Here is a 16369-nt window from a genome sequence, read left to right on the forward strand (position 1 = left end):
GCTCCATTTAAAGCAGCGCTTCCCTCCTCAGTTGTCCTCCGCGTTTTGGCCAGGCGAGGTTTCCAATTCCCGGCTCTCCCCGCGCCGGGAACCCTCCTTCCCTCCCCGACTTCGGGCCCGACCCGTTGCGCGTGTTTCCCTCGCTGGACTTTCCGCGCCTTCTTGGGAAGCAAGAAAAAGATGAAAGCCCTTCTGTGGCCTTTGGCGCCCAGCCTCTTCTTGCTCCTGCTCCCGGGCGGCTGGGCTCAAGCCTTCGGGCGGATTTGCCCTGAGCGCTGCGACCGCGCGCGGTGCCCGGAGGTGCCCGCCGAGTGCGCGGGAAGCAGGCAGACCTTCGATTCCTGCGGCTGCTGCCCCGTGTGCGCCGCGCAAGAGGGCGAGCCCTGCGGAGGCTCCCCGTTCGGAGAGCCGTCGTGTGCCGAAGGGCTGTTGTGTGTGCTGTCGCCCGGGGCCCCCGGAGTGGCGGCTTCGGCTACGGTGCGCAGGCGAGCCAAAGGCGGCCACTGCGTGTGTGCCGGGAACGAGCCGGTGTGTGGCAGCGATGGAAGGAGCTACGGCAACCTGTGCCAGCTGCGGACCGCTAGCCAGCGCTCGGAAAGCCAGCAGCAGCCGCCCGTCATCGCCATCCAGAGGGGCGCCTGCGGTCAGGGTGAGAGGCCGGCGGGGCGAGGGAGGCGGGCGCGCATCGTTCGGCTTTGCCCTGCGAATTCCTCGCGCCTTCGTCGGGTCTCGAAATGCGTTGGGCTTCAACACCCATAAATATTGTGGATCACAATGTGGGGGATATTGGAGCGCAACGCATCTGAAGATGCGCTGGGTAGTTAAAGCAAATTGCCTCCCCCCCCCCTTGCCCCAAATCCCACCCTGCGCGATGTCTGGCGCTGAGTTACATCTGTACCCTTCTCTCTTAGTCGCTTTTTTGGGGGTGGGTGGGGGTAGTCTAAAATGCTAACTTAATTACGATGCTAACTTAATTTATAAACTTTATTTATTTTTTTAACTTTTTTATTTCTCATATATACATTCACCATTATATGATCTCATAACTGTTATTAATAATATGTATTTGTAACAATGTTCCCCCCTACAGTTGACAATATACTTGAAATTGCTTTCTTACCATCCCATAAACCCATCTTATCTTACATTCCTACTTCTTCTTCCTTCCCTCCTTCTCTCCTTCCTTCCATCCTTCCTTCCCTCCCTCCTTCCCCCTTCCCTCCCTCCTTTCTTCTCTCCTTCCCTCTTTCCCTCCTTCCTTCTCTCCTTCTTTTCCTCCTTCCTTTCCTCCTTTCTTCTCTCCTTCTCGCCTTCCTTTCCTCCTTCCTTCCCTCCCTCCTTCCCCCTTCCCTCCCTCCTTTCTTCTCTCCTTCTCTCCTTCCCTCCTTCCTTTCCTCCTTACTTCCCCCTTCCTTCTCTCCTGCATTCCCTCCTTCCTTCCCTCCCTTCTTCTCTCCTTCTCTCCTTCCTTCCCTCCTTCCTTCCCTCCTTTCTTCTCTCCTCTCCTTCCTTTCCTCCTTCCTTCCCTCCCTCCTTCCCCCTTCCCTCCCTCCTTCCCCCTTCCCTCCCTCCTTTCTTCTCTCCTTCCCTCTTTCCCTCCTTCCTTCCCTCCTTCTTTCCCTCCTTCCTTCCCTCCTTTCTTCTCTCCTTCTCTCCTTCCTTCCCTCCTTCCTTTCCTCCTTCCTTCCCCCCTTCCTTCTCTCCTGCATTCCCTCCTTCCTTCCCTCCTTTCTTCTCTCCTTCTCTCCTTCCTTCCCTCCTTCCTTCCCTCCTTTCTTCTCTCCTTCTCTCCTTCCTTTCCTCCTTCCTTCCCTCCCTCCTTTCCCTTTCCCTCCCTCCTTTCTTCTCTCCTTCCCTCTTTCCCTCCTTACTTCCCTCCTTCTTTCCCTCCTTCCTTTCCTCCTTCCTTTCCTCCTTCCTTCCCCCCTTCCTTCTCTCCTGCATTCCCTCCTTCCTTCCCTCCCTTCTTCTCTCCTTCTCTCCTTCCTAGTGGGGGCATTTAGCTAAACTTAATTTAACTTCTTTCTTCTTGACTGAAGAAGGGAAGGGGAAAGATTCGAGCTGGGCGTGAACGCCTCATTTCCTAGGGGGGTGCTAAGATAAATGTTATCTGGCATTTTTAAATGATGACAAAATGAGTACTTTGTGGTGCCCAGGAGAATTTACACTCCTGGTTTCCAATGGATCAATAATAGTTGTGTCCATGACCTTCTAGAAAGGAAAGAAAAAGTACATATTTGGGGATGCAACATAGCTGAGGAATGTTGAATGGACCTTGGCTTGGGTCATGGAAGGAACAGACAGATGGAGGACATCTGTACGAATAAAAAAATGTATGTTCCAAGGAAAGAAGACAACAAGCTAGATAAGGTATAATAGTGAAAGGACAGTGAAAGAAACATCACAGCTCAGAGAAGATTCAGTTTCGTTAGGTCAGAATAGAAAAGTTGGACCAACTTTAAACTAGTTTATATGCTAGGTCAGTGTTTCTCAACCTTGGTGACTTTAAGTCCTGTGGACTTCAACTCCCAGAATTCCCCAGGCCGCAATTGCTGGCTGGGGAATTCTGGGAGCTGGAGTCCACAAGTCTTAAAGTGGCCATGTTTGAGGACCCTTGTTATAGAGCAGTGTTTCTCAACCTTGGTGACTTTAAGTCCTGTGGACTTCAACTCCCAGAATTCCCCAGGCCGCAATTGCTGACTGGGGAATTCTGGGAGCTGGAGTCCACAAGTCTTAAAGTGGCCATGTTTGAGGACCCTTGTTATAGAGCAGTGTTTCTCAACCTTGGTGACTTTAAGTCCTGTGGACTTCAAGTCCCAGAATTCCCTGCTCTGCTGGCTGGGGAATTCTGGGAGTTGAAGTCCACAGGACTTAAAGTCGCCAAGGTTGAGAAACACTGTGCTAGGTAAATGTCTGGCTTTTGATCCAAGGGAGTGTGAAGGGAAATATATTTGTTTGATTTCTTCATTTTGAAATAAATAGAATAGATTCTATTGTCCCTGTTGAACTTTCTTTTTTTGCATGTTGGAGAACGTTATTTTGGTCCAAGCAGATGTGACTTTTACTAGTGTTTTTAATACATGTTTTGAACTAATAGAATAGCCGTAATGGAAGTGAGTGGTATAACAAATCCAAGTAAATAAGAGTATATTAGTACAGTGCTATATAATTTATACATACTTTATAATATGTATCTATCTATAAGTGTTGCGTTTAGCCCAAATCAGGGTTTTTTAAAACTCAGAATGAGTTTATAAATAACCGGTATGTTTTATAATGTTTTTACTGAGGTTGATTTATTTTCTAATGCTGTAGGCTATTTCAGGATTCCTTTTAATGGAAGAATAAGCTAAATAAATAAACAAATATCTACTGAGAAGTCCAGATGTGTTCTCTGGGTCTTACCTCCTGGAAAGTATGTGTAAAATTACACCCCTCGTTCAGTTTTATGTTCTATTTTGCATGGCTCAAAAGTCATCGTAGGTTAAGAATCCATGATGATCATACATATCAAGTTTTTAAAGATTTAAAACAACCTTGGAGGATAACTATAACCATTGGCAGCCAAATAGCTGCTTAACCCTTTTCATGTATTTAATTTCCTAACTACATATGAGTCATTTTTCTGTTTGCCTAGGGAAATCATGAAATCACGTGCCTTTTTTCTAGGGATGGAAAAGTGAATGGGTGGGCATTTTAAGAAAACAATTGGCAATTGGAAGGAGAGGGTTAAGCAGTTATTACTCCTTTGTTTATATTTGCAGGGACCTGTGCTTGCTTTTCATAAAACAGTTGGAAGACTTTTGTTTACAACATCTGGTTTGGCTCTTACAAAAAATTTCCTAGAGATAAATATTTTCTTTGATGAGACCATGACTGAAAAAAACAAGAGTTTTGCCCTTACTAGTTTTTACCTGCTTTTACCTGCCACAATCCAGTTAACATTAACCTATAAATCCCAACCACAGAGGATTTTTTTAAAGCTGGATCAAGCTAATGGATTCAGTCCTATGGACATTTATAAGCACAGGGTCACAGTAGATACGGTTGGCAGATTGGAGTGGAAGTAAAACCCTGTTCCTTTCCTACATTTTTCCATTGAAAATATAATTTTACAGTCTTTTTGATGCCTCCATTTTGCTTATATAAATCACATGAAGGAGAAATAATAATAATAAAGTAATATAGCTTCGAATGGAAAACTGTTAACAGGGAGAAAGTTCATATGTGATCCTTGCATTTCAAACCGTCCCATTCTCCCTGTTTTATCGGTAATTGGTAGGGTCCAAGTTGGCTTGTTTACACAACTCTTTCCTGTATAGTTGAAACCTGATTTCATATACATTCTTAGACTATCCAGTAATATATGCAATCTTCTTTTTATAGACTTGAAAAATGTATGTCTCAAATTCTAGACTTTAATCATTTCAGTCTAGAATTGAACTGTGCATATATGTTTATGTGACTCCCACTTACACTAGTGTAGCTTTAGTATTGTATTATATTATAATATATATGTGTGTGTGTGTGTGTTTTAATTTGTTTTATTTTTTTTAACAAATTTAAAAAAAAAAACACAAATATAACAAAGGCAACATTAAAAATATTGGGTTTCTGTCGTGATGGACTCTTGTGATGAGCCGATTGACAGATGATGGAAGCAGTTAACTTCCTCCCATAATTGGGGCTTACCAGGGGTTGTAAAAAATCTAATATGTGTATGTGTATGTGTGTGTGTGTGTGTATATATATATATATATATATATATATATATATGAGAATGATTTTTTACAACCCCCGGTATGCCCAAATATGGGAGGAAATCACTACTTCCATTCTCTGTCCTTCGGCTCGTCACAAGAGACCATCCAGGCAGAAACCCAATATTTTATATTTTATATATATTGTGTCACAACTCCTGGTATGCCCAAATATGGGAGGAGGCATACTGCTTCCTTTCTCTGTCTATCGGCTCATCACAAGAGACCATCCAGACAGAAAGCCAATATTTTTACTGTTGCCTTTGTTACATTTTGTTGTATTTGTGCTGATAAATAAATAAAGGGAGACTAGTATAGATCTATTTCAAGCTATTTAGCTCTTATCAGCTAGCCATACCCTTACTGGGATTTGAACCTGTGCTGTATTACATATTAGACAGCTGGGTTAACCACCAAGCCACAAGGTTCTCCTCCTTTATCAGCTGAGCCAGGGAAATAGGTATGTATTTAGTGTCAAAACTGCTGGTATGCCCAAATATGGGAGGAGGCATACTGCTTCCTTTCTCTGTCTATCGGCTCATCACCATCCAGACAGAAAGCCAATATTTTTACTGTTGCCTTTGTTACATTTGTGTTGTATTTGTCTATACTAGTCTCCCTTTATTTATTTATCAGCACAAATATAACACACACACACACACACACACACACACACACACACACATTTGTTTATTACTTAACGTCCTTGACTAGCAATTTATCACACATTAAAGGAAAATGTAATCCTGATTTCAACAGCAGATTTAGGGTTTGTTACATAGCTATTACAGGTATGTGGATCATTTTTTTAGCAATGCTATCATTGTTTTATCAAAATGTAATCCATTTAGCATGATACATTTTGTCACAAGACAGTTGGAAATGCAACTTTAATTTTAAAAAAAATTCTGATTCTTTGTAAAAGATTCTGAGAAATGGCAGCAAGAAACACTTTGGCACCAGCCAAAAGAAACCTGGATTCTCATCCTGTTTAGCTACAAAATTGTCTGGATAGTCAGAGTTAATAATTTCTTAATGCTCACTGATTTCTTAATACTCATTCATCTTAACACCAACCTTAACCCTATTCAATTTAATGATGATGTATAGAAATTTACAGTTAATCTACTTCCCAGAGCTTTTTTTTTTTTTACAAAGACGATAATGAAAGAATCCCTGTTTGTTCAGGAATTGCATTCCACAATAAACAGTCTTCTTCTTGTTCTGCTTTATCCAGCATGTTCTGCTTGTTCAGCACACCTTCCATGGCTGACCAATGGTAGATCCTGTCATCCACTACTGATTTTCTTGTTTCTGGAGGCCTCATTTTATTGCCCTTCATTGCACTTGCCAGAATGACCGTTGGCTTACCTGAATGGTCATTCTCTAGGCGCTGCAGGAGTGTCCAAGCATGAGTTAACTTCAGCTTGCTGCCCAAGGACTGAGTTCAAAGTTTGTGTAGCCACACCTCCTGCTCTCCTCAGAGGCTCAGTTTACAAAACGAAGAATAAGTCCCAAAAGGAAGAAATATATGAATGATCTATGTCCTCCAAGATGGTAACACACGCACCCGCACGCGACCCCCGGCTGGGGTTGGACATTCCCGCGGCACCTAGAAAACGACCATTCCGGTAATCCAAAGGTCATTTTCCTAGGCGCTGCTTGGAGTGTCCAAGCATGGGACATACCCAAGCTATGTAGACCCAGGGTGAGAAGAAGTGTCCAGGCCCATGGGAGGGGCAATGACCCGTTGTAAGACTCTTCTTCCGAAGGAAGCCTCCACAGATGCAAAGGCATGCAGCCTGTAGTTCTTCACAAAAGGAGATGGTGACAACCATGTCGCAGCCCTGCATATCTCCTCAATGGGCGCTTGCGTGACCCACAAGGCCGAGATCGCAACACTCCTCATGGAGAGTGCTCTAATGCGCGGAGGAACCGGTCTGGCCTGTTGCTCGTAAGCTATCTTAATACAGGCCTGTTTCCAGTGTCCTATCGTGGAAGATGAGACCTTCCTGCCCATGGAAACGGGCTGAAAAGACACAAAGAATGATTCCAGCCTGCGAAAGTTCTTTTCTTGTATATGCGCACAGCCCAGCGAACATCAAGCTTATGCCATATGTGCTCCCTTGGATGTCTGGGTCGCGGACAAAAGTCAGGAAGAATCACCTCTTGCATCCTGTAGAAGACACTGTTGACTTTTGGCACAAACGCCAGGTCCAGTCGGAGAACGACCCTGTCCGGATGCACTATCTACAAGTCCTCCGACAGCTTTTTGGGGGTCCTTGACTGTCTTCCTGTCCCCAAAGCTCGCCAGCAGCTGCTAGCAAGCCTCCCATGGTGTTGCTGTAATCGCGGCAGCGCGAAAGCCAGCCACGCTCCAGGCAGCCTGTTTCACGCGTCAGAAGGCAAAGGGAGAGAATCCACACTTTGACAGATTGGAAAAACACAACAAAGGAGCTAAGAGAATCTACCTAACTATGCACAACAATAATAAAGGCTACACTTCACTGACTTTGAGAGTCCAACCTGATGCTCAAGGGCTGGAACTCCCCAAACACGTCCTTTTAGGGCGCCTGGGTTTTTTAAACTGAGCCTCTGAGGAGAGCAGGAGGTGTGGCTACACAAACTTTGAACTAAGTCCTTGGGCAAGCAAGCTGAAGTTAACCCATGCTTGGATACTCCAAGGAGCGCCTAGGAGAATCTGCCTTTCTAGCCAGCATTTTCCAGCTATGGTGTTTCTCCACACCATTAGAGAGCATCACTCAATCATAAGGCCCCACTGGAAGTTGACATTGCTAATAATATTACAAAATGTACTCCTGCAGGTATGTGGTCCCCACAAAATACACAGAATTTTTATTTGCCGAAAACTCTAACCCCTTGTATTTCCTCTTTGGCTTTGTTCTGCCTCTTTTCCAACAAATCACCAGGCATCAGGAAAAACATCCCCCAATTAAACCACTCATCAAGAATGAGTTTTACGTAAACACTGTCTTCTTCAGCTAACTTCCCACAGACCATTGGGATTTCTTATTAGCTAAATATTTGAGATACATGTATTTAAATTTTTTTAGAAAATATATATTTGACGATATCAGCAAGGAGGCAGAAAAAAAAGCTTTAATATTTTTGGGTCTTTTTTTGCATATTGGAGTGAGAACCGCAGGGCTGCTGCAACTATGTAAATTAAGTTATGAATTTGGACTTAAATGTTTATGCTATTAATGAAACAGAAAATGAAGATGATGTTTAAAAGTCAGTATTGTTTAGAAATTTCCCTTGAACATCTGAGAAATAAATAATAATAATAATAATAATTATTATTATTATTATTATTATATTATTATATTATTATATTATTATATTATTATATTATTATATTATTATATTATTATATTATTATATTATTATATTATTATATTATTATATTATTATATTATTATATTATTATATAATAATAATAATAATAATAATAATAATAATAATAATAATAATAATAATAATAATAATAATAATATAAAAAATTATAATATTAAAACAGCAACAAACTGGTGGGAACATCAGCCTGAAAAAGTCACCGAAAATCAGATGGTCAAGATCTTGTGGGATTTCCGTATACAAACCGACAAAATACTGGCGCATAATACACCAGACATCACACTGGTTGAGAAAAATAAGGTCACAATCATAGACATCGCAATACCAGGTGATAGCAGGGTCGCCGAGAAGGAACATGAAAAAATCGCAAGATACCAGGACTTAAAAATCGAAATTCAACGACTATGGCACAAACCAGCAGTGGTAATTCCAGTGGTAATTGGCGCACTGGGTGCTATTCCAAAAGCACTGGAATTACATTTAAAACAGTTAAAAATTGACAAAATCACCATCAGTCAAATGCAAAAAGCCGCACTGCTTGGATCTGCACGCATATTACGAAAATACGTTACGACGTCCTAGGCCCCTGGGTGGGGCCCGACTAGTAACCAATGCCAAATCCGGCGAAACAACTGGCCGCTGTGATACAATTGTACAATAATAATAATAATAATAATAATAATAATAATAATAATAATAATAATAATAATAATAATAGATAGATGATAGATGGATGGATGGATGGATGGATGGATGGATGGATGGATGGATAGATAGATAGAAAGCAGACAATAGGATTGTTGATAGAAATCCTGCCTTTTCTTAAAGTATATGGCTATCCCGTCAGGCCTGGGGGTAAAGATATAATCCGCCCCCACCCGAATGTTGAATGAATGTTGCTCGATTTTAATTATACATTGTGTCTATATGTTATTGTATGTTTCCCCCTCCCATACAAGTTGTTAGCCGCCCTGAGTCCCCTCAGGGAAAAGGGCGGCCTATAAATAAACTCAACTACAACTACAACTACAACTTTTAAAAGCTGATTTCTATTAGCTGTACAGTTTTCAATGTTTTTCAAATTCTTCAATTGCTGATTTTCTTTTCCTCTTATCCTTCCCATCTATGATGCAAATTACTTGATGAAGTTGAATATGGTGATATTTCTGAAATAAATGTTTGACCCAGTTATCCAATTCCTGGATTTCCTGATTGAGTTTGCACACTTTTCTTTGAAAAAAAAATCTGCACTATTTTGCTCCTTTGATTGGAAAGTGAACAATTTCCCATGTTTTCTGTTCTCTTTTTGATGGTGTCTGTTTTTACTTTCAAATTCTGAATTCCTTGCATAATCATCTCTAAGGTAACTGCCTTCTCTCCCTTTTCTTTTTCCTGTTGTAACATTGTCTGTATTGCTCTTTGTCCTCCTGCTGGTGAGGAAGAGGGTGTTGTTGCAGAGCCGATGGTTATTATTCTTTTACTCATCTTCAAATTTTTCTATATTATAATCCACTTGGTATAAAAATCAATTGTAATCCAGAGTGACCATAAGCTGATCAAAGGCTAAAAAAAGAAAAGAAAAAAAGGTAAAAGAAAAAGAAATAGTTTCAAGGTTTCTTGTAAGGTTAAAGCTCTCTAAACAAAAGAAAAATAAATTCGAAACTTTTATAAAATGAAAGCCTTTCAAGATCACTCCAGGCTTTCTCTTACAGTTGTTATCTATTCTCTCCAGGCAGAATTTCAAGGACTGAAAATTTCAGAGTGAGCACCTGTGTAAACAACTCTTCTTTTATCAGTCAAGGCTGAGCCAGTAACCTTAGAGAGCAACCTTTTCCAAACATTCAATCAGACAAAAAATAGAAACAAAGTTTCAAAGCGTCTAGGTGGCAGTGTTAGTTATCCAAAGCTTTCCCTCTCTGTATTACGTTCTCTGGCTTATTAAGAGAAAATAATTTTTTTTAAAAAAAAAAGCCAAATGAGAAACGCTGTATATAAAAAAAGGCTCCTTCCGAAAAGTGGAACAATAGAACTTAGTTATCAAACAGTCCAAAAAGTAAAAGGCAAGAAAAAGAAAAAAGCCCGCTTCATTTAACATTGCGGTGATTAGAAAGTCCAGTCAGTCTTCCAACAATAAAAAGGAGGGGGAAAACTTTCACTTTCACTGTAGCCTTATGTTCGCCTCTTACTCTCTCTCATCAGTCTTTATCTTAAATTAGTTCTCTTCATTTAGGATATTCTCATAAATCAGAAAAAAGGTAAAAATCTCACCATGAACGATGCGCTCTTTCCTACACTTTCACTTCCAAAGCTGTCAGCAGTTTCTAATGGCTGCTTCCGAGCCACTGGCAAAAGGGCTATTCCTGGATCACCAGAGACTTTGCAGGTGTCTCTGGGATCAGCAGGATATGCCCCTTCCTATCACCGTCTCTTTGGGATGGTTTAGGTCCAGTTGGACCGTCCTCCAGCTGGAATTTCGGTGGCAGTCTCGGAGCCCCGAGATTGACTATCGTGTCACCACTACGTCAGCTTCCGGTCAGCCTTTTTGACTTTTAATCTCTTTTTGCTGGTATGCGTTTTTCTTATCTTGTTTCCATTTTTATACATATTTCTTTTAATGCTTTTTGTCTTTTATCATGTCTGATTCTTGAAGATTGCCAGGAAAAATCCCTGCAGTTTTCTTGCCATTATATCTTTCCTTGCAGTGGTGAAATTCAGCAGGCTCTGATAGGTTCTGGAGAACCAGTAGCGAAAATTTTGAGTAGTTCGGAGAATCAACAAATACCACCTCTGGCTGGCCACAGAGTGGGGTGGGAATGGAGATTTTGCAGTATCCTTCCCCTGGAGTGGGGAGGGAAAGGGGATTTTGCATTATCCTTCTCCTGGAATGGGGTGGGAATGGAGATTTTGGAGTATCCTTCCCCTGGATTGGGGAGGGAATGGGGACTTTGCATGATCCTTCTCCTGGAGGGGGGTGGGAATGGAGATTTTGCATTATCCTTCTCCTGGAATGGGGAGGGAATGGGGATTTTGCATTATTCTTCTCCTGGAGTGGGGAGGGAATGGAGATTTTGCAGTATCCTTTCCCTGGAGTGAGGAGGGAATGGAGATTTTGCAGTATCCTTTCCCTGGAGTAGGTAGGGAATGGGGAGTTTGCATTATCCTTCTCCTGGAGTGGGGTGGGAATGGAGATTTTGCAGTATCCTTCCCCTGCCATGCCCACCAAGCAACTCCCACAGAACTGTAAAAAATAGTAAAAAAAAAATGAATTTCACCACTGCTTCCTTGGGTTGAGAGACATTGGCCTGTCACACAGCTGGCTTTGCACCTAAGGCAGGACTAGAACTCCCAGTCTCCCAATCTACTTAACCACTACAAGAAATGGAGTCTCTTAGCTGAGTTAAAATCTCTTTTCATCTATAGTGGTTTCCTGAATTGCCCCTTATTTTTTATTCGAGTGGCAGGTAAATTACTGTATGCTTTTAAATTTGAAATAGTTCAAGGATAGATTCTAGCATAAACGTTTTTATTCCTCTTAAAACATAGAATGGTAGGATAAGTGCCAAGGATAAAAGCCGAGGTGGTGCAGTGGTTAAATGCAGCACTGCAGGCTACTTCAGCTGACTGCAGTTCTGCAGTTCGGCTGTTCAAATCTCACCGGCTCAGGGTTGACTCAGCCTTCCATCCTTCCGAGGTGGGTAAAATGAGGACCCAGACTGTGGGGGCGATATGCTGACTCTGTAAACCGCTTAGAGAGGGCTGAAAGCCCTATGAAGCGGTATATAAGTCTAGCTGCTATTGCTATTGCTATAAGTAACAATAATCTCAGTATATTAACATACAATTTTTAGTCAAATTAATGTATTCTAGTTGCATATACAGTCTATCCCAGCGATGGCGAACCTTTTGGCTTGCGTGCCATAAACGGGGGGAGCGCAGAGGGGTCGTGCGTGAGCATGCTACACCCATAATGCAATGCATAACCACCTCCCCCAGCACGCATGCACGCATTACAGGAGCTCCCCCCATTTTTTGCATGCTTTTTTTGCCCTCCCCGGGCTCCAGAGGCTTTATAGGAGCCTGGGGAGGGCAACAAATTTGGGGCAATCATAATCTGCTTGTTTTTTTTAAATAAAATAAATAATATTTTGAATGGAACTTGCAGTTGTTCCTATGAAGATAAAATCAAATAAACATGATGAACATCCTGGAACAATTTCTTAAGATGTTTCCTAGGGTTAACTTAAATAGCTGCACTAAATAGACCATGGGAGCCAGATGAAAACTGATTTTTCTTTGCTTCCCTTCCTTCCACCCTTGAGAGAGGTTATTAAGACAGATCCTCAGTGATGAGCCACAAAGAGAATTACACTACTGTTCCTCCTTTCCCCTCTCTTCTTTGGGTGCATTTGAAACTCTGCACTTAATTAATGATGAGCTGGTTGCTAATGATAGCTAAAATATTTTAGAGGGCAAATTGCGGCACATAAATTATATATGGGAATGACGTTAGAAAGCAAGACTAGATTCTCTTCCATAAAATGCGGATTGAAGACAGTTGAAGACAGCCACTTAAACAGGAGAGGAGCTTGAATAGGCGTTTGGCTTATTGAAAAATCAATTTGCCTCAGCAACAAAATGCAAATAAGCTCTTAAACACATCTGTGATAACATACATCAATTGTTATCAGAATAATAGAGTTAACAATAGAGCCGAGGTGGCGCAGTGGTTAAATGCAGCACTGCAGGCTACTTCAGCTGACTGCAGTTCAGCGGTTCAAATCTCACCAGCTCAAGGTTGACTCAGCCTTCCATCCTTCCGAGGTGGGTAAAATGAGGACCCGGATTGTTGTTGGGGGCAATATGCTGACTCTGTAAACTGCTTAGAGAGGGCTGAAAGCCCTATGAAGCAGTATATAAGTCTAACTGCTATTGCTATTGCTATAATTACCGAAGTACATTAAGTTGCTAAACGCTTTGCTTTTTATCCATTCACAAAGTCTTGGGGGCAGGTGGATCAGTATTCTTTGATCAGACAGAGAATTTTAAAAAGTTAAATTTAATAACACATGTAACTAATGTTACACAGAGTGATTGATCCCCCCCACCCCCAAAAGGGTCATAATGGCAGTATAGGGATAAAATCATGAGAGCTAGAAATAAACTTCAAATGTGCTTGTCACTAATGTGTGGCCAAATTTTGGGGAAATGATGGTTTGCACCAGGAATTACCAAACTTTGTAGTATTGTGATGATACTACGGATAATAAATGAATTTGTGTAATGTGACAAATGTGTCAAGTGACCAAAAATAATGGTTTTGGGGTGGGGGAGAATTAGGATTGTGCAAAAAGTAAATATGCAATTTATATGTTATAAATTACATTTTCAACTTATATTGAAACTTACATTTATATTGAAGTATTGTAAATTCTTTTGATTTTGCATGCTGTAGTTTTGCACTGATATTTGTGCAGGCAAAGTGAAGACTGGTGCTTGGATTAAGGTTTGACCAAAGCTGTCATTCTGCTTGTCCAGTACCGAACTTCTTTTAAATAATTGCATTGCCTCCTAAATTGTGGGTGGTTTCAACCCACAGTTTGAAAACTTCTGTTTAAAGCAATAAATTATTTAAATTTAGTTTGCTAGGAACTATTGTTTTGACATTTGACTTTCTACAATTAACAAAGTTTAATTTATATTTAATTTATAAGAATTTCCTTTGCCATTACATTTGTAGCGTTTTGCAAATCAGTTTGCATAGTGATTAAGACATTGTGGGTTCTTGTCCCGTCCCCCACTTAGCCAGCTGGGAAAACTTGGATTAGTGACTTTCTTTCAATTCTAGGAAAACCACTTCTGAAAAACTTTGCCAAGTAAATTTCAGGGACTTGTCCAGGCAGTCTCCAAGACATGATTGAATGGAAGGAAAAAAATTAATATTTGAGGTAGTTAGAACAGCAGCCTTTTTATTCATTGAAAATCCCTACAGACAACTGGTTCTTTGTATTCACACAACAAGAATGTCTAATGTGCTGTCTATTAAGGCTTATCAAATGCCCACTTACTGAATTGAAATGGTTGCATCCTGTTTTCTAAGAGATAAATGTCAAAAATTTAAATAAAGCCCCCCAAAATGTAAATAAATGCCAAAACAATAAATCACCATTTTGTTATAATATTTAAGGGATTTGTTACTTTATTACCATGTTTTATATTATCCAGACACTTACAAATCAGTTTGGACTGATTATGTGTTCATTTTAATTGATAGGTACAAATCATTGGTGGGCTGCTGCTGGCATTACTGCCATTCAGTGCACGCAAAAATTTTCGATGCACAAAATCCCCCCCCCCCACAAATCCTCACATTTTCACATCTCTGTTAAAGTATGCATATTATTTAAGCATATCTTTGAATATGCTTATCACCATGATTTATGAAGACTATATGTTTCATAATAAGCTTCTGAATAAAGTCTCAGAGACATGTTTGGTTTCAAAGTTATTTGCTGTAAATCCCATTTTTCATTATGCAATAAATACATGTCAACCCTAGGTTATTTAATCTTTTGACTCAGTGGTGGGTTTCAAAAATTGTTCGAACTTTGTGGGTGTGGCCTCCTTTGTGGGAGTGGCTTGCTGCCCATGTGACCGGATGGGAGTGGCTTGCCGCCTATGTGACTGGATATGAAGATGCCAACGACACTTGTCAGAACCACCTTAAATTACCTCATACACAGCACTGGCATGCATAAGAATATGATGTAAACTTGTTTTTTGAAAGGCATCTTTGGTTTGCGTTAAAACAACTTCAACACACGCACTGTTCTGATTGCACCACAAACGCGGTAGTCATCCTTACCTTTCACAGAGGCACTGAGTTTTATAAATATGAGCATGATAGTGTAGAATAATCATATCCAAGGACCAGTGGTGGGTTTCAAAAAATGTTTGAAACCTCTTTTGTAGGTGTGGCCTGCTTTCCGGGTCCACTGGTGGAACCTCTTCTAACCGGTTCGGTAGATTTGACGAACCGGTTCTACCGAATAGGTGCGAACTGGTAGGAACCCACCTCTGTTTTGACTCTAGAACAGGGGTGTCAAACTCATGTTACGGCAGTGTCACATGGTGTATCGGGACTTTTCCCCCCTTCGGTAAACCGGCTATGAGTGTGGCCAGCGCATGATGTATTTTCCCGTGGACCAGGACTTTTGACAGCCATGCTCTAGACTTATCGGATTTATTTTTCTTGCTGTCTCATTAGAAAGCTTTATTCTTAGTTGATTCTGAAGATCAGTAAATGTTTTGAAAATACTTCTACTTCTAATGCAACTTTCTGGCAGCTTTATCATTAGCACTTTGAGGGAAGTTGGAAAACATGTGGTTACCTTCCACTGAGAATGGCTTCTAGAACTATACAGTTTTGCCTACACCTATCTAGACTCCCTTTCTTAGTGAGAAATAGCTTATTTCTAGTTAATAATGTGATATTTCACATCATCACCTAGAAATAACCTACAATATTTCTCACTAAAGCAGTTTGTGTCTGTATAATCATGAAGATAGTTGGCTGTTTCATACATCATGGACTGTGGTTACAATTTAGCAAGGAGATGGTTTCCTGTTTAAAACCAAGCTATTCCTGTATGAGAATTTATGGAACCAACATTATGACTTCATCGTCTATTTTGTAAAAAATAAATATTTAAAAGAACTAGTCTAGCCGGAAATGAGACTAGAAACTCTGAATTTCTTATTCAGATTCTACTAGCTCATCCATTAAAATGTCTTAAGTGGAATTGTAGAATGGGAAGAAAAGTATGTTTTTTTTTTCATATGACGTGAAACAAGTCATAAGAGAAGATCAGATGGGTAAGAAATACTGAAGTGAAAAGAGAACATCAGAATGATTAGAAACATTTTAAAAAGAACACTTTTAGAACATTGCACTTTTTGAATTTTTAAAATCAGTGTATGGTGCCCTTTCTTGCAAAATATAATGCAGAACAATATATTTTAAAAACAAGCAGCAGAAAAGAAAAGAGGCAGCAATCTAATCCTCAACGTATTAATCCAAAATAGAATGGTTTGTTTTATTCAGCTTCAGAACTTTTTAATTATGGATGCGAGAAAATTGCCATATCTTTATAATCAAATGATTAATGTACTATAGCAATTATAAAGTTTCCTCTTTAGTTGTAACAGCTAGAATCCAGAAAAACATAGGTAAA

At 40.5% G+C, this 16369-nt stretch overlaps 1 protein-coding gene across 1 annotated transcript in view; it reads left to right on the forward strand.

The window, feature by feature from the left end:
- Positions 1-16369, forward strand: part of HTRA1 (HtrA serine peptidase 1) — a 48761-nt gene continuing 32392 nt past the window's right edge. The window contains exon 1 of the mRNA XM_087725930.1: positions 1-649. Coding sequence (XP_087582056.1) covers positions 181-649 — 469 coding nt within the window. The 5' untranslated portion in view covers positions 1-180. The remainder of the gene's footprint in view (positions 650-16369) is intronic.

This window comes from Thamnophis sirtalis, unplaced genomic scaffold (assembly GCF_051295495.1).
Source record: "Thamnophis sirtalis isolate CommonGarterSnake01/CBP01778 unplaced genomic scaffold, rThaSir2_p1.2 scaffold_11, whole genome shotgun sequence".
In the NCBI taxonomy this organism is placed as follows: Eukaryota; Metazoa; Chordata; class Lepidosauria; order Squamata; family Natricidae; genus Thamnophis; species Thamnophis sirtalis.